The sequence below is a fragment of the Pongo pygmaeus genome, chromosome 2 (assembly GCF_028885625.2).
Source record: "Pongo pygmaeus isolate AG05252 chromosome 2, NHGRI_mPonPyg2-v2.0_pri, whole genome shotgun sequence".
Lineage (NCBI taxonomy): Eukaryota > Metazoa > Chordata > Mammalia > Primates > Hominidae > Pongo > Pongo pygmaeus.
Window position 1 is genome coordinate 53,849,631 of NC_085930.1, and position 27,647 is coordinate 53,877,277.

At 36.2% G+C, this 27,647-nt stretch overlaps 1 protein-coding gene across 3 annotated transcripts in view; it reads left to right on the top strand.

Annotated features, from left to right (window-relative positions):
* The window catches only part of STXBP5L (syntaxin binding protein 5L), a 478,051-nt gene that overhangs the window by 162,018 nt on the left and 288,386 nt on the right, over positions 1 to 27,647 (top strand). For 2 of the 3 annotated variants that reach the window (XM_054481057.2, XM_054481058.2), the window contains exons 6-7: positions 6,033 to 6,167; positions 12,738 to 12,801. In XM_054481057.2, coding sequence (XP_054337032.1) covers positions 6,033 to 6,167; positions 12,738 to 12,801 — 199 coding nt within the window. Of the gene's footprint in view, positions 1 to 6,032; positions 6,168 to 12,737; positions 12,802 to 27,647 lie in introns of those variants that run through there. The other variant, XM_054481059.2, reaches the window with a different exon arrangement.

Here is a 27,647-nt window from a genome sequence, read left to right on the forward strand (position 1 = left end):
GAACTACTGGGCTCAAGCTACCCTCCTGCGTTGGCCTTACAAAGTATTAGGATTACAAGTATGAACCGTTGCATCTGGTAAGGATTATATATTCTATTTCTGGTGGATGATCCTTGGACTTCTTACAAATACAATTTTAAACCTAAATAAGGAAGAAAAAATGTCTTGATTTTTGTAATGCATGATCTGAGTAATGAATAAACTAAAACATTCATATTTTAGGCATAGCAGTCCTTGCTATCACAATCATAAATTTACGTAATACTGGAGAAAGCATAGAGTTGTTTTATATGGCTTTTGAGTGAAATTCAAATGTAGGCTATGATATACAGACCCTTAAATTATCTGTACTTATTATGTATATTTAGTTTTTCTTACTCTAGTGTTCTGCTACTTATTATCAGAGAATTTCTGAAAAATATTAGCTAAACTGGAAGGAAGGAATATTTTGTTGAAAACTCCATAATTTATGAAATCTCTGGCAAACTGGATCCATCTGAATTGGCTTTTGCAGACCCAATTTATAACCCACATTTAAAATATTATTTTATAAAGGCAATTTGAACTGGCTTTGATTCTTTTCAAAGTGTTGCATAACTAATTTATTTACTGGGTTTGACATTCAAAAGGTACAACAGTATATACAATAAAGGATCTTTCTTCTATTCCTGTCCCCTGGACACTTACTTACTTCCCCTCAGCAGAGCTAAACAGTGTAATTAATTTATTGTTTCTTTATAGACGTTCATTATGTACATATATAAGCAAATATAATATGTAACATAATTTTCTTTCTTATATGTACATAAGCCAAATAGAAAATCATATATTTTTACATATATCATATATGGAGAGAATATCATTTTTTTTGTTAAACAAATTGGCAAGACCTTTAAGCAAATTAGCAAGGTCTTTATAATATATTATAAAGAAGGGGGTCTGGAGCCAAGATGGCCGAATAGGAACAGCTCCGGTCTACAGCTCCCAGTGTGAGCGATGCAGAAGATGGGTGATTTCTGCATTTCCATCTGAGGTACCGGGTTCATCTCACTAGGGAGTGCCAGACAGTGGGTGCAGGACAGTGGGTGCAGCGCACCATGCGCGAGCCAAAGCAGGGCAAGGCATTGCCTCACTCGGGAAGCACAAGGGGTCAGGGAGTTCCCTTTCCTAGTCAAAGAAAGGGGTGACAGACGACACCTAGAAAATCGGGTCACTCCCACCCCAATACCGTGCTTTTCCGACGGGCTTAAAATACGGCGCACCAGGAGATTATATCCCGCACATGGCTCAGAGGGTCCTACGCCCACGGAGTCTCACTCATTGCTAGCACAGCAGTCTGAGATCAAACCGCAAGGCGGCAGCGAGGCTGGGGGAGGGGCACCCACAATTTCCCAGGCTTGCTTAGGTAAACAAAGCAGCCAGAAGCTCGAACTGGGTGGAGCCCACCACAGCTTAAGGAGGCCTGCCTGCCTCTGTAGGCTCCACCTCTGGGGGCAGGGCACAGACAAACAAAAAGACAGCAGTAACCTCTGCAGACTTAAATGTCCCTGTCTGACAGCTTTGAAGACAGCAGTGGTTCTCCCAGCACGCAGCTGGAGATCTGAGAACCGGCAGACTGCCTCCTCAAGTGGGTCCCTGACCCCTGACCCCTGAGCAGCCTAACTGGGAGGCACCCCCCAGTAGGGGCAGACTGACACCTCACATGGCCAGGTACTCCTCTGAGACAAAACTTCCAGAGGAACAATCAGAAAGCAGCATTTGAGATTCACAAAAATCCACTGTTCTGCAGCCACCGCTGTTGGTACCCAGGCAAACAGGGTTGGACCTCTAGCAAGCTCCAACAGATCTGCAGCTGAGGGTCCTGTCTGTTAGAAGGAAAACTAACAAACAGAAAGGACATCCACACCAAAAACCCATCTGTACATCACCATCATCAAAGACCAAAAGTAGATAAAACCACAAAGATGGGGAAAAAACAGAGCAGAAAAACTGGAAACTCTAAAAAGCAGAGCCCCTCTCCTCCTCCAAAGGAACGCAGCTCCTCACCAGCAATGAAACAAAGCTGGACGGAGAATGACTTTGACGAGTTGAGAGAAGAAGGCTTCAGACGATCAAACTACTCCGAGCTACAGGAGGAAATTCAAACCAAAGGCAAAGAAGTTGAAAACTTTGAAAAAAATTTAGACGAATATATAACTAGAATAACCAATGCAGAGAAGTGCTTAAAGGAGCTGACGGAACTGAAAGCCAAGGCTCGAGAACTACGTGAAGAATGTAGAAGCCTCAGGAGCCGACACGATCAACTGGAAGAAAGGGTATCAGTGATGGAAGATGAAATGAATGAAATGAAGCGAGAAGGGAAGTTTAGAGAAAAAAGAATAAAAAGAAACGAACAAAGCCTTCAAGAAATATGGGACTATGTGAAAAGACCAAATCTACGTCTGATTGGTGTACCTGAAAGTGACGGGGAGAATGGAACCAAGTTGAAAAACACTCTGCAGGAGTTTATCTAACTTTGATCTTTGAGGCTGCTGACCTTTGGATGGGGTTTTTGTGGGGACTTTTTTGTTAATGTTGTTGCTGCTTTCTATTTGTAATTCTTTTAACGGTCAGGCCCCTCTTCTGGTTTGCTGGGGGTCCACTCCAGACCCTATTTGCCTGGGTCCCTCCCACACCTGAAGGTGTCACCAGTGGAGGCTGCAGAACAGCAAAGATGACTGCCTGCTACTTTTTCTGGGAGCTCCATCCCAGAGGGGCACCAACCTTATACCAGCAGGAATGGTCCTAAATAAGGTGTCTGGCGACCCTTGTTGGGGGGTTTCACCCAGTCAGGAGGCATGGGATCAGGAATCCACTTAACAAAGCACTCTGACTGGCCTTTGGCAGAGGGGTTGCACTGTGGTGGGGGGAATCCCACTCATCTGCACTTCCCAGGTTCTGCAGAGCCATCGGGGGAAAGACTAAGTCCACTGATCCATGGAGACCATGGCTGCCCCTCCTGCAAGGGGCTCTATCCCAGGGAGATCAGAGTTCTGTCTGTAAATCCCTAGCTGGAGTTTCTGAAATTCCTGCAGAGAGGCCCCCATCCAGTGAGGAGGGATGGGTCAGGGTCCAGCCTAAAGAGGCATTATGGCCATGATCCACCACAGCGGCTGTGCTACACTGTGGGAAATTCCTCCTGAGTCCAAACCGCTTAGTCTCCCTCGCACCAGCAGGGAAAAAGTGGCAGAATGGAGCTGCAATTATGGCTGCCACCCCTCCCCCCAGGACTCAGTCATCTTAGGCAGCAGGCAGCTGCAGTGATGTCAGCTGCCCCTCCCCTCAGGAATTTGGTAATCTTAATCCCCAGCTGAGCGGCCGCCGAGAATCTGCACAGCTCTGCTTGGGACCCAAGGCCCTGGTCACATAGGCTCACAGAGGGGATCTTCTGATTTGCGGGTTGCACAGATTCGTGGAAAAAGCATGGTTTTCCTGGTGGTAGGTAGCACACTCACCACCTTGCTTGGCTGGGAGTGGGAGTTCCCCTTGTTACTTGCAGCTCCCAGGTGGGCTATTGCTCCACTCTGCTTTTGCTGGCTCTCTGTGGGTTGTGCCAACTGCCTATTCAGTCCCAATGAGAGAACTTGGATATCTCAGCTGCCGGTGCGGGGTTCACTTGCAGTTTTCGTTCTTCTCTCGCCGTTTTCATTCTTCTCGGTGGGAGCCTCCGACCGCAGCTATTTCCAGTCAATCATCTTGGTCCCTCCCCGCAAAAATACTTTTTTATAAGGAGTTATTCAGTGAAGATTGTATGGATGAATGGATGGAAAGCTAAGGATATCTTCAATTATTTAATGATAGTTAATATGGATATAGGATTAATATTATTTTTCCAAGGCTTACATGCAATAGAAAAAATCCTTCATCTATCAGGTAGTGGTGGTAGAAATAAGTTACAAATGAAAGTGTAATTATAAAATACAATAAATTGAGTTGTATAAAGGTATTGACTAATCATACATTAGAGTTAGCAAATACACAGCACAAGTGTTAGTATATCTTTTCCTTTATCTATGGCAATCATTCTAAGTAATCCTATTACTCTTTTTGGGGGGGTTCAGTTAAAACCTGAAAATCTTTATCTAGTTTTTGTAACCACTACTCATCAGTTGGACATTGAATATAAGGTGAAACCTGTCTGATATAAAGGCTCTAGTTTATATTTAATAAGGTTGAGGAAAAAGGTAGTTACTAGTTCAAGGAATAGTTCTAGTTCTGTCTCATTACTGAAACCTGGTAGTTCTTACACTTTTCTTCTTAACCCTGGAAGTGACTATGTAATATTCAGGTTTGCTTTTTTTCTACTTGAACCCCTATATTTATGACTTCTTTTATGGGATTATCGTTTTTTCCACTGTCCCTGTAATTCAGAAAGGATGATCTTAATCCTCTTTAAAGTGAGTTTCCTCTTTCTACCTAAGATTGAATTGAAAATTGATTCTTCATTGCCTTGAAACATGACCATCAAGTTATTTCCTATGCAACATTATTAAATATCCCTTGGCAACAGCAATTCTAGATTTTAGGTTTTAATCAAAATTTTCCGACATCATATAGGCTACACAATTACTATTGTCAATAGTAATTGCTTATCTAATAGCAGGGCTTTTAATTTTTTTGAATGTAGTGTGCAGGGTACTTTGAATAATAGATGAAGTTTGGTTCAAAGAAACAGACTGTTGAAAACTTCAGTGAACCAGACTGAGAATATAAACTGGACACGCTGGATGTTCACTTTTATTCTTTTTTTTTTTTTGTGACACGGAGTCTTGCTCTGTCGCCAGGCTGGCGTGCAGTGGCACAATCTCGGCTCACTGCAACCTCTATCTTCTGGGTTCAAGTGATTCTCCTGCCTCAGCCTCCCAAGTAGGTGGGACTACGGGTGCCCACCACCACACCCGGCTAATTTTTTGTATTTTTTGTAGAGACCGGGTTTCACCACATTGGCCAGGATGGTCTTGATCTCTTGACCTCATGATCCACCCGCCTCGGCCTCCCAAAGTGCTTGGATTACAGGCATGAGCCACCGCGCCTGGCCTTTTTATTCTTATATAAAGAAGTAAAAGACAATATCATGTTGGAAATATGTCATTCACATTTTTTTTGAAAAAATTATTGGTCTGTCTGACAAGAGATAACTATGAACTTATCCTCCTCTTTTGTAGAGTAACTAAAAAGCATGATTAGGCCAAACTAGAAGGAGTGATAATGTTGTGAATAGAGGACTCTGTAAATTCCCATATTTCATATGTAGGAGTCATGGTTGCTCTGGCTATGGAACAGGTCCTAGAGCTAGTCAGAGAGCCCATTGTGAAGATGAAAACAGAACAATAAAATGAAGGGAAAAATACAGTGGATCTCTGACTTTATAAGTTTTCTTTTTACTGCTTAGATGTCAAACATCTGAAGAAAAACTAAATAATTTATCATCTCATGTAGACATAGCTACCACTTCTCTGTAAACTCTGAAATTTATGTTTTGCAGCAAATATGATCTTTATGTATTTGAAGCAAATATTAAGTTTATGAAATATGATAATATGAAATTCATGTATTTGAAGCAAATATGATCTTAAAAATAGAAAAAAATGTAGCTTAGTGAAAGATGTTAATTTTGTAACCAAACAGGAAAGGATTTGAATCCCGGTTTTGCCGCTTATTAGCTGTCTTAGGCAAGTAAACAAAAAAATTCAGCCACAGTTTCATTTTTTTAAAGCAGAAATACATATCTGTTTTGCTGTTTTCAGAATTAGAAATAATGTAAATTAATGCCCATATAGGCACTTATTAATAGTGCTTATTAACATTATTGTTTTTAATGCTATAATATTGTTGTTTATCCTATACTGTCAATGAATAACTACATGCTATACTTGAGTATATAGTACATTTTATTATTTATATAGTTATCACTATATAATACATGTAAGGAAAATATTATGCTGACCAAATGTAAAATTTAGATATTTTAATTATAATTTTCTTTCTTTCAGAATTACTTACTGTCATCTACCTTTCCAGAGTAAATGGCTTTATGTTGGAACAGAAAGAGGAAATACACATATTGTAAATATTGAATCCTTCATTCTTTCTGGATATGTTATCATGTGGAACAAGGCAATTGAACTGTAAGTTTGAACTTGGATATCACTTTATTGGCTTAAATACTGAATATAGTTATGTAACATATAGGTCAAATTACAGTTATTTGATACATCTATTACTAATTTATAATGAATTTGAGTGAAAAGTTCAGTAAAATAGCTTAAAGCCATAAAAGCTTTTAAAAATAGATATTACAATATTTTAGGCTTTCCAAATACCATAAATAATTAAGCTTTATATCTAAAAATGTGATGACAAAATAGTAGGGCTTATTCTAAAAGTTATACATGGAAATCTCACTTCATTATAATCAAGCTTAGTATAGCCACTTTCAGTGAGAATGAATTGTGTTATGTAAAAATAATCATGATCACTGCATATGATTTTAATGCTTGTAGCTTATTCTTTTCTTGCCTCATTAAAATATTGTTCAGGGCTCAAATATCTTTTAGGTTATGTTATACATAGTTTTTTTGGGTGTATGATTGATGGCAATTACCACTTTGGCTTTGGCACTGATATTTAAGTTTCTGTACATGTAAAATGTGAAATTCTCCAAATATCAAACTCTGTGGAATTTCAAGCCATCTGTATTCAGCCATTTTGCATTGCTATAAAGGAATCCCTGAGACAAGATAATTTATATAGAAAAGAGGTTTAATTGACTTATGGTTCTACAGCCTTTACAGGAAGCATGGTGCTGGCGTCTGCTTAGCTTCCAGGGAGGCCTCAGGAAGCTTACAATCATGGTAGAAGTTAGGAGCAGGCATGTCACATAGTGAAAGCAGGAGCAAGAGGAGGAGTTAGGGGGAGGTGCCACACACTTTCAAACAACAAGATCTCACAAGAATTCATTCACTACTGCAAGAACTCACTTACTATGGCAAGAACTCACTATTACAAGAAGAGCCCTAAGGGGATGGTGCTAAACCATTCAAGAGAAATCCACTTCCCATGATCCAAATACCTCCCACTAGTCCCCACCTTCAACATTTAGGGATTACAATTCAACATGAGCTTTGGGCAGGGACAAATATCCAAACTATATCACCATCTATTTGTAGTACATACATAAGCAATTCTTCTAGTAAAATTATTAATCAGAAAAACAACTTTTATTTAACAGATGTTTATGCTCTATACATATTAGGTCCTTGATAAGATGTTTGACTTGAAGCTGGCTCATTTTCTGCCTCATATATAGTCTAAGTTACAAAATTATTCTGAAAAATTCTGATTAAAACACCCTATTTTTGTGAAGCTTGACGCTGGAAATAAATCTTTTACCTAATCTTAATGTTTCAATATGCATGTATATTGCTTCATAAGGAAGGTTGTTACTAGTTATACTCTTGTCATGATACTCCTTTTGTATTATGTCTGAATGGGTCTTTTATTAATGATAATTCTTTCTCCCTCATTAGATTAGGAACTGCTCCAGAGCAGGATTTTTGTTTATTGTTCTTTTCTTGTTCATACTTGGCTTATTTCTGTGCTTTCCAAAGTAGATACTAAATGATTGATGACATTATTGAAGCATTAGTATGATAAATTTTTACATACACACTGCTATTGACTTACAACTTTTTATGTTTTCAAGATAATTGGTTTGAGCTATTTTGCTCGTTTTATTGTTCTGTGTGAATATTTCTAAAAACATTAATCCTATAAACAATTATGTTTCCCCCCAAAGTTACTTTATTAGGTATTTGGGAGGGTCCTTTTCCCCTGTAATTCTAGTCCTATAAAAGCAATAAAAGGGCTGAATTTAATAGTTTTTACATAATATTGTTTCAGGATATTGATAAAAACATACAGGCTTAGATGAACAAGAGAAGATTCAGTTATAAAACTTTTAAACAAATTCAATATTAGTGAAAATATATAGATGCATCATTTGCATTCAGGTTGAATGCTGCTAAAGTAATTGAGAAGAATTTGTTATCTTAAGCAAATTAAACATTTCACCACTCTTGCAATGCTGTTCTTATATTCATTTATGTAACAAATCCTTTTCATGGTTCAGATTACTACGTGAACTAGTGACTTATACTTTATTTTAATGTGTTTATATAGTCTATACAATTTCAAGACTAATGAAGAGTTTTTAAAATGTATATTATAAGGGAGGCTAAAATCAGGAGAAATTAAAGAGCTAAAATAAGGCATTTTTATTTTTCATAATATACACATGATTCAGCATTAGAATAGCATCTACTGTTTTATATATAAACCTGTGTTTTATCGAGTTGTACATGGTTCTGAAAATGTTCTTGAAATATCTCTGAGAAATTATTAGTAAACCACATGCCATCACTTCCTGAATGTCTCTTGATTTATTTAGACCAGATTTCCAAAAATATGTTCCATAGAATTCTAATTCCACTGTGACAGATATCATTTTAAATGCCAATTTCCAATCTCCTGGAACTGTCTTTTCATTGCTCTCTACCTCTTGAGATACGTTAGAAAATGTATGTAACTTCCTGTTAATATGTGTCAGGTGTATGGGACAGTAATAAAATATGCATTTAATTAAGAAGACTCATTTAATAAATATAATTTTAGTCCATGAATTTTAATAATATATTTTCTAAGTAGGACAAATGCAAGAATTATCTAAAAAATATGAGATTGTTTCTATTTTAAATCCTTATTGAAATACTTTTCATTTAATGTTTATTTTTCAGCCTGTTTCTATTTTTAGTGAATTAGTCTAATTGCAATTAGAGGCAATTCCCAAGAGTATGAATAGTTGTGTTTCCAAAATGTATATATTGGTTATTTGGAACCTGGGACAAATTTTTCATTTAAACAGTGATATTTTAAGAATACCTTATAAAATAACAGTATAGAACTAAACTATCATTAAAAAATATTTATATGGGAAAATATGTACCAGGTGATAGCATAGAAACAGCTATTTCTGTAGGGCAGCCCTAACATTTTTAAAAAATGTAAGCTTTTTTTCCACATATGATTAAAATTTGAGCATGAAATTTATAATCAAATCATGAAAGTGTAAGAATCATGTTTAACATCATTCAAACATGTTTATTGATCTCTATTATATGATAGATACTAGAAACAACTATGAACAGAGAAGACATAATTTCTGTCCTCCTGGGACTTCCAGTTTAATGGAGGCAAAGTTAAATAAAAAGGCAATTACAATGTATGGGTAATATAATATGGCAATTCCATAAGAAGGGCATCTATTATAATATAGACATGGGATCTCAAAGTGGTATCTGTGAAGAATGTTACATCTATGCTGAGATCCAAGGGGTGAGTTTCAGTTAGATGAGTAAAATACCAGGGACAAGGACATTCCAGGCAGAGGGAACAGAATATTTAAAGGATGCAATGGAATATAAGATAATTTTCTGCTCTATGCCCAGAAATTTTAAGTACTGCAGTTTTTAGTTTGTTGGAATGGCTGGCGGATAGGATAGCAAGGGATAAAGCTGGAAGGTAATCAGGTTTTATAACATGAAAGGTCTTGTAAGCCAATTTGAGAAGTTCAGATTTTAAAGACTAATAGGGAGCTAGATTTTGAGGGTTATAAGCAGATCTCAATCAAATCTATATTTTAGGAGTACTACCCTGAATGCAAGTATGGAGAAATAATTGGAGAGAAAGAAAGACTGTGTTCTTGGTAAAAGTTACGTTGGTGTTGTAGGAGTGGAGATAAACCAACATATTAAAGAAATATTTAAAAGAGGGAATAATAACAGGGAAAAATTAAGGATGACTTCCCAGCGTTTGCCTTCAGCAATGGTGTATAATGGTGCCATTTAGTGAAAGTGCAAGAGATTGAGTAGGTTGAGAGTAAAATAATAAGTTCAATTTTAGGTCCATTGAATTGTATGTGTTTATAAGACTTTCAAGTGGAGTTGGTATTGAAGAATAGCAAGAGGTGGAATATATATGGATCTGAAGGTAATGAGAGAGATCAGAATTTACTGGGTTGTTAAAACCAGATGAACAGATGAAATTGTGCATAAAGAGTATGTAGAGAAAAGTTAGCAAACTAATAGCCATTGAACTAATTATGACTCATAGATATATTTTGTTTGGCCATCAGAGTATTTAAATATGCTCTGAATTATGACTTTCTAATATTTAAAAATTGGTAGAATGAAGATAAAAATTTGGACTTTTTGGTGAAACAGTCCTAGTCTAGCATTCCTGTATGGCAATAATCAACTGCAAATGAGTAGTAACTTTCCTTATGTTGGTGGGTAATGTGCTATCCAGGTTGGTACAGTTCTTATTCAGCCTATTTTACTCATTTGCAATACCTGCCTGATTCCTGTAGGGTTTTGAATTTGTGGCCATATATTATATGGGAATACATGGCAGTCTAGGACAGGATACCATAGAATATCAATATTTAAGATATGGGAAGATAATGAAAAGTCCATAATGGAAACTAATATCAAGAAGGCTACTTTAGTGAATGGGAGAAAGATAACTAAATAGGGATACCTAGAAGAATTACTGCACATTTTTTAAGGTGGCTAATACATGAAAATAATTCATTGATAATTCTATCTAAAGTAATTTTTTTGTAATTTTCAGAATCCAAAGTCCACAGATGCTTTTTTATTTTTAGGTCAATTTCTCATGACCATAAGTTTTGCCAGGAGTGCTTTGTGGTTTTGGAAGTTTAATGTTAGGGAACAAGCCAGAAGAAATACCCCAAAATGTTAATAGGCATTATCTCTACGTAGTGAAATAATGTGAACCCTTTTTCCTCTTCACTTTTGATGTGTTCTATGTTTGTTTAAGACAGTAAATAATGTTTCTTCTAGAGTCTGAAAAAGTAACTACAAATAACAGAAGTTTAATGTTCGATTATTTTCAGAACTAGAATATTTTATAGTTTAAGGATCTAAACACAAGAGTCTCGCATGTGATCCGAGTAGTGTTTCCCAAAACAAATTTCTGTGATTTCATTAATATGATCAAAGAAAAAGGATTCAATGGGCTAATAATTTTGTAAAGTACTGAAGATTTACAATGCTCATTGGCATAGCACAGGCTCTAAGAAATTGTGTAGGGAAAAATATATTTAACTTTAATTCAGGGTTTCCCAAAGTTTTAAAATATAGAACACTCACTTATCATAAAGTACACTTTGGTAAGTGTTAGTGCAATCAAACCAAGAGACGGAGAGGCTATGGTTTGTTGGCAATTATGAATTCCTGGAGGATAATTTAAAGACATTAAACCTTATCAGAGGCATTTATACCTTTATAGAACACTGAATTTATGTATAAATGATATGTTACATATAAATGTGGAAAGAATTAAAGAAAGCTCTGTAAACTTTTTATGAAGCCCTGTTTAATTTCTTTTCTTCCTGCATATATTCTAGAATGCAAATAGTAACTCTGATTTCCAATTATCACATCAATCATAATACATACTATTTATTGAATGCATACTATGTTTTGCCATAGTATTAGATGCTGTATGTATCTTCTAATCTGCACAATTATTCAGTAAGGTCACTGCTAATATTTCCTTTGTTAGATGAAAATATTTAAGATGAATCCACTGACAAAATTCATCAATATCCAATGAATCTGTGTTTATTCCCCTTGGTAACTCTGAGGAGTCAGTATCAGGAGATCCTAGAATTAATTTGTCACTTTTCTCTGATTCCAAATAGTTTCTAAGATTTAAATCTTCTTCATTGTTTTGTATAGAATCTTTGATAGTTTTCATGTGTGCTTAAGAAAGAAACTGAAACTATGTTAATATAATCATAATAATAATTTGGCACTGTTAGGTCATGGAGAAAGGCTGTGGAAAGTGGAGCAATAATAAAACCCTTCTTAGATCAGATCATATTTAATCATGACATAATCATTTTCAAAGTGATGTAAGTTAAACTAGCTTATAAAAGAAACATGCCAGATATGAGAGTAGAATAAATTTAAAGTCAGATTGATAGAGAGCCCAGGTCTTTTAACAATATTCTGTTAGACTCATAATTATCTGTTATTTATTATACTAAATAACCTGACAAGTGTGGTATAACCAGTGAACTAGGTTTCACTCCAATTTTTTGTTTTTCTGTAAAAGGGTTATCACTAGAGTAGATTTATTTTTAAATCAAAGGTGCCACTGTACTTTTCTTTAGGGGAAAATAATCAGAGGAGATTTCGTGTAAAAGGAAATCTTAAATCAGGTATGTACTTTGCAATTTAATTGAGACAGTTTTACACCATTACCTTTGTAGCTGTAGTGTTCTTTTATCTATGTAAATAAAAATTCAATTAAAAAAATTCAGAGGCGCTTATCTGACAACAAACGTTTCAAATAATAAAGAACCCCATTGTTATTAGGATCTTTGTGTTTTAACCTGATTTAAAAAAAAAACATAAATAAGTAGTTTGTAGTTAGTAAACAGAAATGCAGTTAGTATTGGTAAAGTAAATCAAAAACTTAAGTGAATCTGAGCTTAACGCTAGAATGGTGGGATTTTATTCCAGTGTAATCTTAATTTCTTTGTTTCAGTCTCTAGTGGTAAGGTATTTTAATGTTTGGTTTTTAATTATTGTTTTGAATTGATTTAACAGATCCACCAAGACTCATCCAGGTCCAGTTGTACATTTAAGTGATAGCCCAAGAGATGAAGGCAAAGTAAGTATTATGATATCTTTATTACTACTTTTATTTTCCCCATTCTTGAAAAAAGGTGTTTCTTACTATTATTTTATATCTAGTATCTAGCCCAGTTGATAGCATTTTATATTATGTAAAATGAAAATGTGTTGAATCAACGAATGAGTAAATGAATGAATTAATTAATCATGCTACTGATGGTCCCAAATTAAGTCTTTAGCTTTACTGAGAGATAAAATCGGTATTTAATTCTGGCATTTTGAGAATGATAACATGTAGAACAACTTTAATTTTCAAATACTCTATGCTTGAATTTAATAATATGATTATAATTTGCCTTTGTTACTCAGTTTGGTAATGAAAAATGACCAATATTAAATAACATAAATTAGCCAATCTTGATTTCATTAACATGTACTAATAGATAAAATGTTATCAGATTACAGAAATAATTCTTATTCACTTTGATTATTTCATAATTTGCCTTTGATGGTGAGGAAACAGTTGAAAACATGAAAATTAGATATTTTTAATAATTAATTAATATTAATAAATTATTTAGTATATAGGTTTGGTTCTTTATTTTTAAAGGATAGAAACTGAATTAGCCTATCAAAAATCGAACCTGAAAGGCAAGTCCACCCACCCAAGGAATAAAATTGGATCCCTTCAAATTGATCCACAAGTACAATGTAATTCCAATCAGGTGCCATCAGAGTTTATTTTTTAAGAATTCAAAAGGTGATTTTAAAATTTATTAAGAAAAGAAAATGTATATGAATAGCCATGACATTTTTGAAAAAGAAATACAGTGTTATATTGGTACAGGGGTACACAAGAAGACCAGTGTATCTAAATAGATAAATCCCCAAATAGTTCAGGTATTTGGAAAAATGTTATATATTTTAAAGAAGATGTCTGAGGACATAATCAGCTATTGAATAAATGGTACTGGATAATTGGTTCTTCACTTTGAAAAGAATAATAAGATCTCTGCCTCATAGATACATAAAGAACCAATGTTTAATAAACATTAAAATCACAACTCAGAAAGTATTCAAAGATGCTTGTAGGATAGGGTTGTTAGTTACTGTGGAGTAGGGACACTCGGGCAAAATCTAAAAACTTTAGGGCATATGCTATAAGAAGACTCTCATAATAAGAGATAGCCAACAAAGTGGGAGGTAATATTTCCTACATGTCACAAATAATGAACACGTAAAATATATAAAGAACTTGTACTAAATCCTCATCTTGTAGTAAGAAATCAATATATAATATCTAATGACTAAATCAGAAAATATCAATATAAACATATTTAGACATATGAAAATAAGTCTACCAAAAAAGATGATTTTAAAAGTTGATGTCATTGCCTCTTACTTCTAGAGAGAAGGATTTGGCAGTGAGGAGGAAACAGTCTCACTAGTAATTAGGGAAATACAATATACAATTTGTCAACATCATACTGACAAAATGTTAAACACTAAAATTATTAATTTAAAATATCAGAGAATGGAAAAAGCACTGGGAAATAGCCATCTAAATATATGTATATATACCAGGATGAGCAATTAAGCATTATCAACATTTAAAACATATATTCATTTTTAGAATTTGTTATGACCTAGAAAATTCATTTCCGATATCTATATTGTTTATGTGACTAATGGTGCAAACTATTAAAATAGTCTAAATGTCTCTTAATAGAATATTGAATAAATGAATGCTGATATATTCATACTGTGGAATGCTGTGTTGATATGGAAAGTTCTTTAAGACACATTTTTTAAAAGAAAAGTTGCAGAACAGTAAGGTATAAAACCACTTGAACATTGCCTTTATATTTGTACTTGCATATTCAAATGCCTAAGAAAAAAAAAGCCTGAAAGAATATAGACAAATCTGGGAGAACACTAAAGATTGGAATTGGGGAAAATGGTCAAAGATATTCTTATTTTATTTGTGTTGTTCAAATTTTTATGAAAGAATATAATGTGGCAATTGTTTAATTACAAATTAAAAGGACTGCAAAATAAATGAATATTGGCATCAGAAAACTATAGGTTTGAGTTGTGGCTCTAGCATTTATTAGCATATAATCTTGAATAAATCACTTTACTTCTTGTATATCAGTTTTTCCATCAATAGTCTTTTGTCACAGAAGTTTTTTTTTATTTTAATATATGCAGTTTTATCAGTCTTTTCATGTGATTCTCGCTTTTTGTTTCTTATTCAGTAAATATTTCCCTACCAGAGAGAAAATACAATTCTATTTTTTTCTATTGGTTTTAAGACCTTGCATTTCACAATTAGATTTTAATCTTCACGTAATTTATTTTATGATGGTTTCATGCAGTAGACTTTTATTTGCACATGTAAATAATTCATTTATTGTATAGTGAATCTATTTTCCATTGATTTATACACCTCACTCACATATCAAGTTCCAATATTTGGGTAGGTTTCCTGGGCTTAACCTTTTGCTGAATTATTTATCTACTATTATACTAATGACATACTTTATTAATTATAATAACTTACAAAATGTCTTGATATCTGGTAAGCTGGTCCCTTTTCTTTTTCTAAATTATCTTGGCTATTTCTGACTCATTCTTCTAGTATATGAATTTTGGAATCAGCTTATCAAGCTCAATGTGATTCTCAATTGGGATTTTGTTTGAAATTTGAATGTATAACTTATAGAAAATTTACATGTTAAGATATGGGTGTTCCATCTATAAATATCTTTACTTTGGCTTTCATTTGTTTTGCTGTATAACTATAAATTTTTTATAAAAGTCTTTTATATCTTCTGCTAGCTTAATTCGATAATAAGTACCTTATAGAGTTTATTGCTCTTGTGACTTGTGACTTAATCTTCTTAAAATAAGTTTCATAATTGATTATCTTTAGATTATCAAATATTATTGATTTTTTAATATTTTGTATTCAGTTGCATCATTGAATGTTTTGTTTTTAATAGCTGTCCTTAGATTCTCTGGAATATTCTATTTATAAAAACAGAAAATATAGACAAATTTTCTTCCTTTCCAATATTTATGGTTATATATATCTTTTTTGTTTTATTGACTAGGACCCCAGTGCAGTGTTGAGTAAAAATTGTTTTAGTGGGAACTTTTTTTTGTTTCCAACTTCAAAGGAAATGCCTCCACGATTTCAGCATTAAGTAAAACGGTTGTTGCAGATCTTTGATTGCTTTTATGAAGTTAAAAACATTCCACCTATTTCCAATATTCTAAGAGTTTAAAATTATGAATAGTGTCAAATTTTATTGAATGCTTTCTACATGTATCAAGATTATTATTTCTTAACTTGTTAATTTGTTGAATTATGTTAATAGATTTTCTAACTTTAAACATATTTGTATTTCTGGGATAAATTCAACTTGGAAGGGGAAAGCTTCCCTTGGAAGCTAATTGGTGAAGTGCAAGAAGGAACAAACTGCTAAAGTTAAGGTTCCTACAAAATCAAGATAATATGGTTGGGCATGATGGCTCACGCCTGTAATTCCAGCACTTTGGGAGGCCGAGGTGGGCGGATCACCTGAGGTCAGGAGTTCAAGACCAGCCTGGCCAACATGGTGGAACCCTGTCTGTACCAAAAACACACAAAAAATTAGCCTGGCGTGGTGGCATGCGCCTGTAGTCCCAGCTACTTGGAAGCTGAGGCAAGAGAATTGCTTGAACCCAGGAGGTGGAGGTTGCAGTGAGCTGACATTATGCCACTGCATTCTAGCCTGGGCAACAGAGCAAGACTCCATCTCAAAAAAAAAAAAAAAAAAATCAAGATAATGTCATAGAATCAGAAAATAGGCCATCTTTCCCCCAATATATCATTTATAAAGAAACTGTGCATTGGTCTATCGAATACAAAAGGGTACTCTTGAGCTGAGAGATGCCTGTATTGATTTGGTACAGCATTGACTGAATCTGCTTGAATTCTCTTCGCTTCTCTTGTCTCCCAAACAAATGATCTCCCAAACAAGGACTGTTTGCTTCACTTCATGTTTGGCAAAATTAATTGAGCTATTTCCAGGTCTCTGGCTCCTTTCATTAATTCTGGATTCAGAAGATGTGCTACAACATAAGGCATTCAATCTGGCTTCCCTAACACACACCAAAGGGGTCAAATGACACAATTCTGAGAGGGGGTGTTAACCTCCCATGGAGAAAACCTTGACCAATGTTAGGCAAGAGACACGTAATAAATTCTTCCTCTCTTCCTCCTTATTATTTGGCTAATTTGAGACATAGTTTTCTCACATAAACTTTTGGAGATTTCTTGCAAGACCATGCTACACCTGACCAGTGATGTCTCTTCTGCTTCTCCCCATGAAATAGTAGTTAGTGTGATAATGAATCATCTTTCTTTTATTATTGCAACCCTGAGATTGCACTCCTCCCTTAAACAGTGGGACTAAACCCTGCCTCAGGCTTTTTTTGTACACACTCCTGGTTAAGATAACAGTTACTACAATTATTCTAGATAAGGGACTGGAAACTACAGCCACAAACCAAATCTGGCATGCTGCCTGTTTTCTCAAAATGTTTTATTGAACACAGCCATGCTCATTCATTAACATATGTCTGTGGCTGCTTTCTTGCTGTAAGAGTAAAGCTGAGCAGTTGGGCTGCAAAGCCTAAAATGTTCACTATCTGGCCTTTACATAAAAAGTTTGCCAACTCCTGTTCTAGTTTGTAAACCCTCAGTATTGGATTTTTGAAGTTAGGTTGTCTCCTGTCTAAAATCAGCAAACCTGTTGAAGGTACCAGGTGAAATGAATTAAACTCTTCCATGCAGTGACATCACAGTTACTTTAAAAGTGTTCTTCTGTGATTAGGGACTAATTTTTCTCTGCTAGAAAGATAAGACAAAGGGAGATCAAGTAGTCATGGTGTTTAATTGATATGGGGTAATGATAATTACATAATGATGATGAAATAAAATAACTTCCTTTGAGGGCACTTGTATTAGTTTCCCATTGTCAAAATAAATTATCATAAATTCAATGGCTTAAAACAAAACAATTTATTATCTTTCAGTTCTGTAGGCCAGAAGTTCAACACAGGTCTCACTGGGCAAAAATCAAGGTATCAGCAGGGTTGCATTCCTTTTTAGTAATTCTAGAAGATAATCTGATTTCTTGCCTTTTTCAGAGGCTGCAAAATTCCTTGGCTTGCAGCCCCTTTGTCTATCTTCAAATCCAACAGCATAGTATCTCTCTGACTCTTCTTCCACAATTGTGCCTCTTTCTCACCACAACTGGGAAACGTTCTTCACTTTTATAAAATCTTTTTTTTTGTTGTTGTTGTTATGTAAGGAACATATTGACAGATTCCAAGGATTAGAGTGTGGATGTCTTTGGGAGTCCTTTATTCTTCCTACATCATCTCAGAACACTTAATTACTGATTTACCAAATCCCAGAAGTCCTCTAAGGTATATTTAAAGGAACTCTTACCTCATGTAGCTCTAGGGAAGACTGTGCTAAAAATAGGCCCAGGAGCTGCTTATAAGGAGACCAAATACATAACTTTGGTAGGTCTCATTTGTTAAAATCAGAGCCCTGATAAGGAAAGAGTATGACCTTTGTATATTAGTTTCCTATGGCTGCCATAACATATGACCACAATGTGGGTGACTTAAAACAAAGAAGTTTATTTTTTCCTAGTTCTAACAACCAGAAGTCTAAAACTAAAGTATCAGTTAGGCTGCGCTCCCTCTGAAGACTCTAGAGGAGACTTCTTCCTTGCCTTTTCCAGCTTAGGTGGCTCCTGATGTTCCTTGACTTGTGGCAGTATAACACCAATCTCTGCCTTCATTTTCCATTTCACATGATCTTCTCTATGTCTTCTCCTCTTTTGATAACAACAGCAGTCATTGGATTTAGGGTGGGCCTAGGATGGGATTTAGGGCCCACCCTAAATCCAGAATGATTTCCTCTTGAAATCCTTAACTAATTACATCTGCAAAGATTCTATTTCTGAATAAAGTCACATTCTGAGGTTCTGGGTGCACATGAATTTTTGAGAGCACTATTCAACTATTAACCTGGGATGGAAAAATTTGCATGGACAAGCCTGAGAATATTGTAAACCCCAGCAACCCCCAATTTCCTGAAACACTTCTGGTCAGCAGAAGTACCTCTTTCACCATTTCTGGAGGAGAACAGTTTCCCTTTTCTGGGTGACTGTGTAATGACTTCACCTAAAATAATTTCCTCGTATGATGATGTTTTTCCCCACAAGACCACCTCCAGTATCATTACATCCAGGCAAACAACCAGAATCAGATATCAGATCTCAGCACAGCCTAACACAGAAGCATAAATCTTCCTCCAGGAATAAATAAACTATACTTGAAAGAAATAGAATACCTACCAAAGGAATTGAGGAGATGACTAATACTGTCATTCACCAATGAAATGTGTTTAGAGTGGTTTTTAAGGACTTGAACTTGGGGGCTGCATAGAGGAGACTTTATTTTTATGGGGGCAGTTACTTATGATTTTGGATTTAGTGCTTTGGCAGGGACACTTGGATATGGTCCTATTAGTAATTTGCTGGGATGGCCCCTTGAAGCCTAGACTAAAAAAAAGTCATATAGTAAATAAAGTAGAGATATCAGAGTCTTTTGGTATGGTATTAAAGAAGGGATCGGGGGATGATAATGTTAAAACGAATGTATTATGTTTGTTCCGGCAACTCACCTTTTGACTGTGTTCCTTAGGAGGCTTCTGAGGAGACTGTCTTCACTTAACCTAATAAGAAATGCCCTAGAAAGGAAAATATTAGCATATTTGAGAAGCTTGGTAGTGGTTGTCCCTTTTAAGGCCCTTGTTGACAGTAGGAGTTGATGGAAGAGAGCCAGGTTCCATAATATTCATGGATTGTATAAGCCAGGTCACAAAATTTAACCATCTGGCAATATGGGCTTAATTACCATAATAAGCAGCAAGGCTGGAGTGGCAATGCAGGAATCTATGGTAATGGCTAATATATCATGATGTTTGTAGGAGCAAAATAAGGTGGGAAGCTGACTGGAATGTTGTTTGCCTTGCATGATCAGAAAAAAATTAAAAGCAGTTTAATTTTTGACAGTCACCCTCAAAATGGAAAATCACAATATCTCATCAGGTTTTCAAATATAAGTCAGTTTGCAGATTCAGAATCTATTGATTAAAAAAGGAGCTAGTTGTCACTGAAAAAGAATCCTGAAATGCTATAATAAGTACATATAGTAATTATAGAAACATCTGTGATCATTTGCAGGAGTAACTGTTTAGTTTTCAGGACTGTTAGATATAGGGTCAGAGCAGACATTAATACTGGGAAATTTAAAAAAAGCAATTATGGTCCTCCAGTTAGAGGCAAGACATACGGAATTAAATACCCAGTTGATAGACGGAGTTTTGGCCCAAGTCTAATCTCACAGTAGATCTAGTGGGTATGCAGACATACCCAGTTATTTTCTCCAAATGTATAACTTGACAGATATGCTTAGTAGCTGGAATAATACTTATATTGGTTTGCTTACCCTGTAATTAGAGGCACACAGTGGGAAAGGAAAATGGAATCTCCTGAAACTGTCTTCCTCTGCCAGTATTGTAATCAGAAGCAATATAGCATCTCTGAAGGAACTGCAGAGATTAGCACAATTAGACTTGAATGACATAATGGTAGTGGTCACCAATACATATTGTTGAGTTCCATTGTGTAGGTTTTGCAAAAAAACAAAATAGATTGAGGTTGGTAATAGTACATCGCTATAAAAATAACCAGGTGACAGTCCCAATCACAGCTGCCTAGATTTTATGGGTATAGATCAACACAACCTATGGTACCTAATATACAATTATATATTTAGTGAAATCTTTTTTTCACATGGATGTGGGATGGACCCCATATTCATCAACAGAGGGGAATGAAAGAAAGGACTGCAGTATAAATTCAAAATCTTTCTCCAGGACTATGTTATTTTTCCTGCTCTCAGTCATAATATAATTCTCAGGAATCTTGATTGTCTGGACATTCTTTAGAAAGTATACCAATTCACTTTTTTGCCTATGTAATGCTAACTGGATCTGGTGAGCAGACTTGGTGAGTACCTTTATAACTCATAAGATTCATGTTTCAGAGGGTGGGAAGAAAATACCACAAAGATCCAGGGGCCTGTGCCAGATATGAAGATTTTGAGGGTCTTAGGGTCTGCGGCATACAGAGCATCTCCTCTAAATTAAAGCATAAGCAATTTTACTTTCCCTAAGAAAGTGTCACATCACTTGATGGGGCTTTTGGATTTGAATCATAGTTTATAATGTCCTTGAAATTACTGAATCAACTAATTTTTATATCACCCAAAAGTCCGCCAGTTTTGAGTGAAAGCCTAGAGAAAAAGCTGGTAGTGTTTGTCCCCTAAGTCAAAGATGCTTTGCAAGCTACTGTACTACTTGGGATGTATGATTTTATAGATCTGATAGAACTTAATGCACCTGGTAGATAAAATGTTCTATTGGAAATCCCTCTAGAGGAGTCATAGCAGTTACTATCCATTTTCAAAGCAACTCCTGACATGCTCCTGGGCCCTTGTAGAGACTGAACCATGGAACGCCGAATGACTATGTTACCTGTGCTGTCCATTATGAGTTACATATTATATTCACTGAGTCATAAAATTGGGTGGGAGACATGGTATATTTAGGATGTTAGCCTTGAGTTTTCAAGAGCTGTTAGTGAATTAGATGTACACCGAGCCCAGAATTCCATCTGTTGCAAAAATGCCTCCCTCTCGACCTACATATATAATCTCATGGGATTGGAGGGAAATACCTAAAACCAATTGACAGAGGAGAAAAGAAGTTATGCCTACTTCATAGACAAGTGAGAAGATTGGTTGCCATTAGCTGGTTACAGACTGTTGCTCAATTACATCTCTACTAAGGGCTAACCCTGAATGACCCTGGTAAAGAAAATCATCACAGTGGGTAGAGCCAATTGCAGTATACTGTATTATGCATTTCATATGAATAATGACACAATAATTTAAAATTCAGAAAAATTTTCTTCCACTTGAAAATGTTAAAACTCTTCATTAAACAACTATTAGATCAAGTAGAAAATACAAATCAAAATAGGTGAACATATAAACATCAAAATAGTGATATATATATCAGAATCTATGGCATATAATGAAAATAATTACCAAAACATTTTGTAGTCTTTAAATCATATATCAATAGAATTATAAATTAAAATACATAAATCTAATATGAAACAGAAAGCTAGAAAAAAGATCAAGAAAATAAAGCAAAAGGAAGCATAACAGACATAAAGAGATAAGAGCAGAACTTCAGTTAGTTCTGATTGTAAGCTATGTTATAAATTAATCAACATGCTAGTTCTTTGAATAGAACATAAACAAAATATGCAAACCAACATCCAACCTAATCAAGAAAAACATGGAGAAAACAAAGTTACACAGGATAATACATGAAACAAGAGGAAATCATACTAAAACTAAGGACATTTTTAAACTTTTGAGTTAAATCATTTTACAGAGCTCTAAGCAGGTAGATATAAAAGCCTACATAAAATGGGTAATCCCATAGGGAAATTATTAACAGTGATACCAATGGAGACAGAAAGTTTAAGAAAATGAGAAAGTTATTAAATTATTACTCCCACCCAAAAGTACAAGACAAATGACTTTATAATGGAATTTTACAAATTTTTCAAATATTAGATAATACCAATGCTACATAGACTGTTCTTAAAAAGAGATTGCCAAACTATGGCCAGTGGGACAAATATGGCCTGCCTGTTATTATTTTAAATAAAGTTTTATTGGAGATTGTGTAGTCTAGAAAGCCTAAAATATGTACTGTTTGGTCTATTACAGAAAAAGTTTACCAACCCCTGTTCTGAGTATAGTTTCAAAAAAGAAAAAAATTCAAATTGTTTTTATGAAGCAATTATAAGAGTGATAACTAAACCTAATAAAAGTTGCATAAAAAGAAAACTGGATTTATTGGATGTATTAATATCAATGGAAAAGGAGTGATATCAGCAAAGTGGCAGAATAGGAAGCCTGGGCTTTCATTCTCACAAACACACAGATTCAGCTACAATTCACATATAAATTCCCTTTGTGAGAAATGACAAAGTAATTGAAAAGTTTCTAAACCCCAGGATAACATGAAACCAGATTCATTAACACCAGTAAGGAGATTCAGGATGCCTTCTTACCAGAAACCTTGCTCCTGGTGCAGTGCCATATGGTCGAGGAGAGATTTCCTGGGTTGCAGCTTCACCTAAGGGAGGTAAGAACTTTGTTCATATGTTTAGCACCTCAATTTTTCCAAAGGGGCTCCCCAGAGAATTGGCTTCTATCTTGCCAGTCTTAGAGCACTGACAGCTCTGAAACAGCCTACCTGCCTAGACAAGAATGGAGGCAGCAAATTGCGCTGATAAACACTTTTGACCCTCCCTGCCCTGCTGCTTAGCACAGAGGACAGATGAAAAATCCCAGCTCTCAGCTTACCCCTTAGGTTGAAAAGAGTGGATCTGTGCATCCAGTGCCCCAACTTCTTTGGGGGTGCCAAAAACACTAGCACACATCTCACCAGTCCTGAAGCTCTGATGGGTCTGGAACATCTAGCTGCCTGGGAAGAAACAAGGTGGTGGCTTGAGCTGGTAGATGCCATAGCTACCCCACTGGGGTCAGCACAGAGTGAGAAGATAAAGACCACAGATGCCTGTATCTCCATGGGAAAGGAAAGAGTAGATAGAAGTCCTCAGAATCTCTGTGTAGGCCAATTGGTGGGGGACTTCTCTTTGAGGACATTTCAGGAAGACTGAGAGAGATGCCTGCTTTGCCTAAAGTGCAGAAAGCAACATAAAGAGTCAAGGAAAATGAAGAATCAGGCAAACAATTTTTAAACAAAGAATAAGATAATGGAAACCAACCCTAATGAAATAGATTTATATGACTTACCTGATAGAGAATTAAAATAACTCTCAAAAAGAGACTCACTGAGGTCAATAATGCAATTCATGAACAAAACTAGAATTTTCAGCAAAGAGAAGATATTTAAAAGTACTAAACAGAAGGCATGGAGCTGAAGAACACAATAATAGAACTGAAAAAAAAATCACTATAGGGGTCAATAGCAGACTAGATAAAGTAGAAGAAAGGATCATTGAACCCAAAGATAGGTAACTAGAAATAATTCAGACAGAAAAGCAAAAGGAAAACAGAATGAAGAACAGGGAAGATGGCTTATGGGACTTACGGGGTACAATTAAAGTGGGCCACTATGTGTATTATAGAAGATCCATAATGAGAAGAAGCATATCAAGGACCAGAAGGCTTATTTAAACAAACGATGAGAGCTAGGTATGGTGGCTTATGCCTGTATTCCCTGCAGTTTGAGAGGCTGATGTGAGAGGATTGCTTAAGCCCAAGAGTTAGAGACCAGCCTGGACAACATGACAAGACCCTGATTTTATGAAAAAGAAAAAAGATGTAATGATTGAAAGCCTCCCAAATCTGGGGAATGTAGATATCCAAACCCAGGAAGCCCAAGGAATACCAAATAAAATGAACCCAAAGAAATCTACGTTCAGATATGTTATTATCAGATTGTCAGAAGTCAAGGACAAAGAAAGGATTTTTAAAGCAGCAAGAAAAAGTGGATTGTCACATACAAGGGAATCTTTATAAGATAATCCACAGTTTTTAGCAGAAAAATTGCAGGACAGAAAGGAATGGTATAATATATTCACATCCTAAAAGAAAAAAATTACTGTCCATCAAGAATAGTACACTCAATGAAACTGTCCTTCAAAAATGTAAGAGAGATAAAACCTTTCCCAGACAAACAAAAGCTCAGGAAGTTTACCACCACTAGATCTGACTTGCAAGAAATGCTAAAGAGTTCTTCAAGTTGAAGCAAAAGGGAGCAAGATGGCTGTTGTATTAGTCCATTCTCACACTGCTAGGAAGATACTATCTGAGACTGGGTAATTTATAAGCAAAAGAGGTTTAATTGACTCACAGTTCTGCATGGCTGGGGAGGCCTTAAGAAACTTACAATCATGGCGCAAGGCAAAGAGGAAGCAAGGCATGTCTTACATGGCGACAGGTGAGAGAGCGAGCAAAGGGGAAATGCCACACTTTAGAACCATCAGATCTCATGAGAACTCCCTCATTATCAAGAGAACAACAAGGGATTACATGATCCAGTCACCTGCCACCAGTTCCCAACCTTGACACATGGTGATTACAATTTGAGATGAGATTTAGGTGGGGACACAGAGCCAAACCATATCAGCTCTCTTAGTTCATTTTTCTGTTGATTGTAATAGAATGCTTAAAACTGAGAAATTCATAAAGAAAAGGAATTTATTTATTACATTTATGAAGGCTGGGGAGTCTGAGGTCTAGGGAAGGCATTTGGTGAGAACCTTCTTGCTGGTAGGGACTCTGGTGTCCCGAGGTGGTGCAGGGCATCAAATGGTAAGGGAGCAGAGTGTGCTAATATCCTAGCTCAGGTCTTTCTTCTCTTATACAGCCACTAGTTCTCCTCCCATGATGCTTCATTAATTCATTAACCCATTAATTCATTCATTAGGACAGAGCTTGCATGATTGAGTTACCTCTTAAAGGCCCCACTTGTCAATACTGCTACATTGGAGATTAAATTTCTTTTTTTTTTTAAATTATACTTTAAGTTCTAGGTTACATGTGTACAATGTGTAAGTTTGTTACATATGTATACATGTGCCATGTTGGTGTGCTGCACCCATTAACTCGTCATTTACATTAGGTATATCTCCTAATGCTTTCCCTCCCTGCTTCCCCCATCCCATAACAGGCCCTGGTGTGTGATGTTCCCCTTCCTGTGTCCAAGTGTTCTCATTGTTCAATTCCCGCCTATGAGTGAGAACGTGTGGTGTTTGGTTTTTTGTTCTTGTGATAGTTTGCTGAGAATGATGGTTTCCAGCTTCATCCATATCCTTACAAAGGACATGAACTCATCCTTTTTTATGACTGCATAGTATTCCACAGTGTATATGTGCCACATTTTCTTAATCCAGTCTATCATTGATGGACATTTGGGTTGGTTCCAAGTCTTTGCTATTGTGAATAGTGCCGCAATAAACATACATGTGCATGTGCCTTTATAGCAGCATGATTTATAATCCTTTGGGTATATACCCAGTAATGGGATGGCTGGGTCAAATGGTATTTCTAGTTCTAGATCCCTGAGGAATCTCCACGCTGTCTTCCACAATGGTTGAACTAGTTTGCAGTCCCACCAACAGTGTAAAAGTGTTCCTGTTTCTCCACATCTTCTCCAGCACCTGTTGTTTCCTGACTTTTTAATTATCGCCATTCTAACTGGCATGAGATGGTATCTCATTGTGGTTTTGATTTGCATTTCTCTGATGGCCAGTAATGATGAGCATTTTTTCATAGTCTGTTGGCTGCATAAATGTCTTCTTTTGAGAAGTATCTGTTCATATCCTTTGCCCACTTTTTGATGGTGTTGTTTGTTTTCTTTTCTTGTAAGTTTGTTTGAGTTCTTTGTAGATTCTGGATATTAGCCCTTTGTCAGATGAGTAGATTGCAAAAATTTTCTCCCATTCTGTAGGTTGCCTGTGAGGAGACATTCAAACCATAGCAATGGTGAAGTAAGACTCATCAGTGATAGTCACCCCATACAACTCACCATAATGTAGAATCAGTGGGAGTGCTAAGCTTGTTTTCCTGCAACTATACGGTCCCATCTGGGGGTGATGGATCATCAGGAATTAGATTAATGACAGATCGTCAGGAATTAGATTCTCATAAGGAGCATGCAACCTAGATCCCTTGCATGTGTACTTTACAATAGGGTTCAGAATCCAATGAGAATCTAATGCTGCAGCTGATCTGACAGGAGGTGGAGCTCTGGTGGTAATGCGAGTGACGGGGATCAGCTGTAAATACAGATGACTCTTCACTTGCTTACCTGCCATTCACCTCCTGCTATGTGATCTGGTTCCTAACAGGCCACAGACTGGTACTGTGGCCAGGATTTGGGGACCCCCTGCTCTAGACCACCCTGGTGTCATGAAAATCCACAACACCATCCAATGGGCTGAAGTTCCAGTCTGCATTACCTCTGGTTAACTACAGTGGCCTCAAGCCCCCAGTAATCCTCAGTGACAGGCGGGCTATAGCTACTGAAGGCCTTAGCATGTTCAGGTGCCAGACAGGAACCCATGGCCGTGGTGGAATGAACTTGAGTTCTGGCCTGCATCACCGCTGGCCAACTACAGTGCCCTTAGTCCCTGGATAAACCTCAGTGGCAGGCAGGTTATAGCTGCTGTGGGCTTTAGGCATGCCCTGGTGCCATGCTCATCTTAGTAGCAGTGGACTTTGGGTATAAGTTCAGCAGCCAGAGGATAACTCATGTCTCCCTTTTTCCAATACCAGGCAGCACAGCACAGAGAGAAAAATCATTTGCTTGGCGAAGGAAAGTACAAGCATAGAGTTTTGCTGTAGAACCCAGTATAGTGCCCACCACAGTAAAACTCAACATCTGGCAGATCCCTCCCCACCACAGCTCCTGACTCTAGACTGGTATGCACAGGCAGAGCCTCTAGACCTGCCCTGGTGTCAATTAGGAACCCATGGGCCCCAGCAAAGCAAACTCAGAATCCAACCCACATCACTTCTTGCCTACTTCAGCAGCCTTGAGACTAGAATAAACCTTAGTTGCAGTGCTTAATATCACTAATCATTAGGGAGACCCAAATCAAAACTACAATAAGATACCATCTCACATCAGTGAGA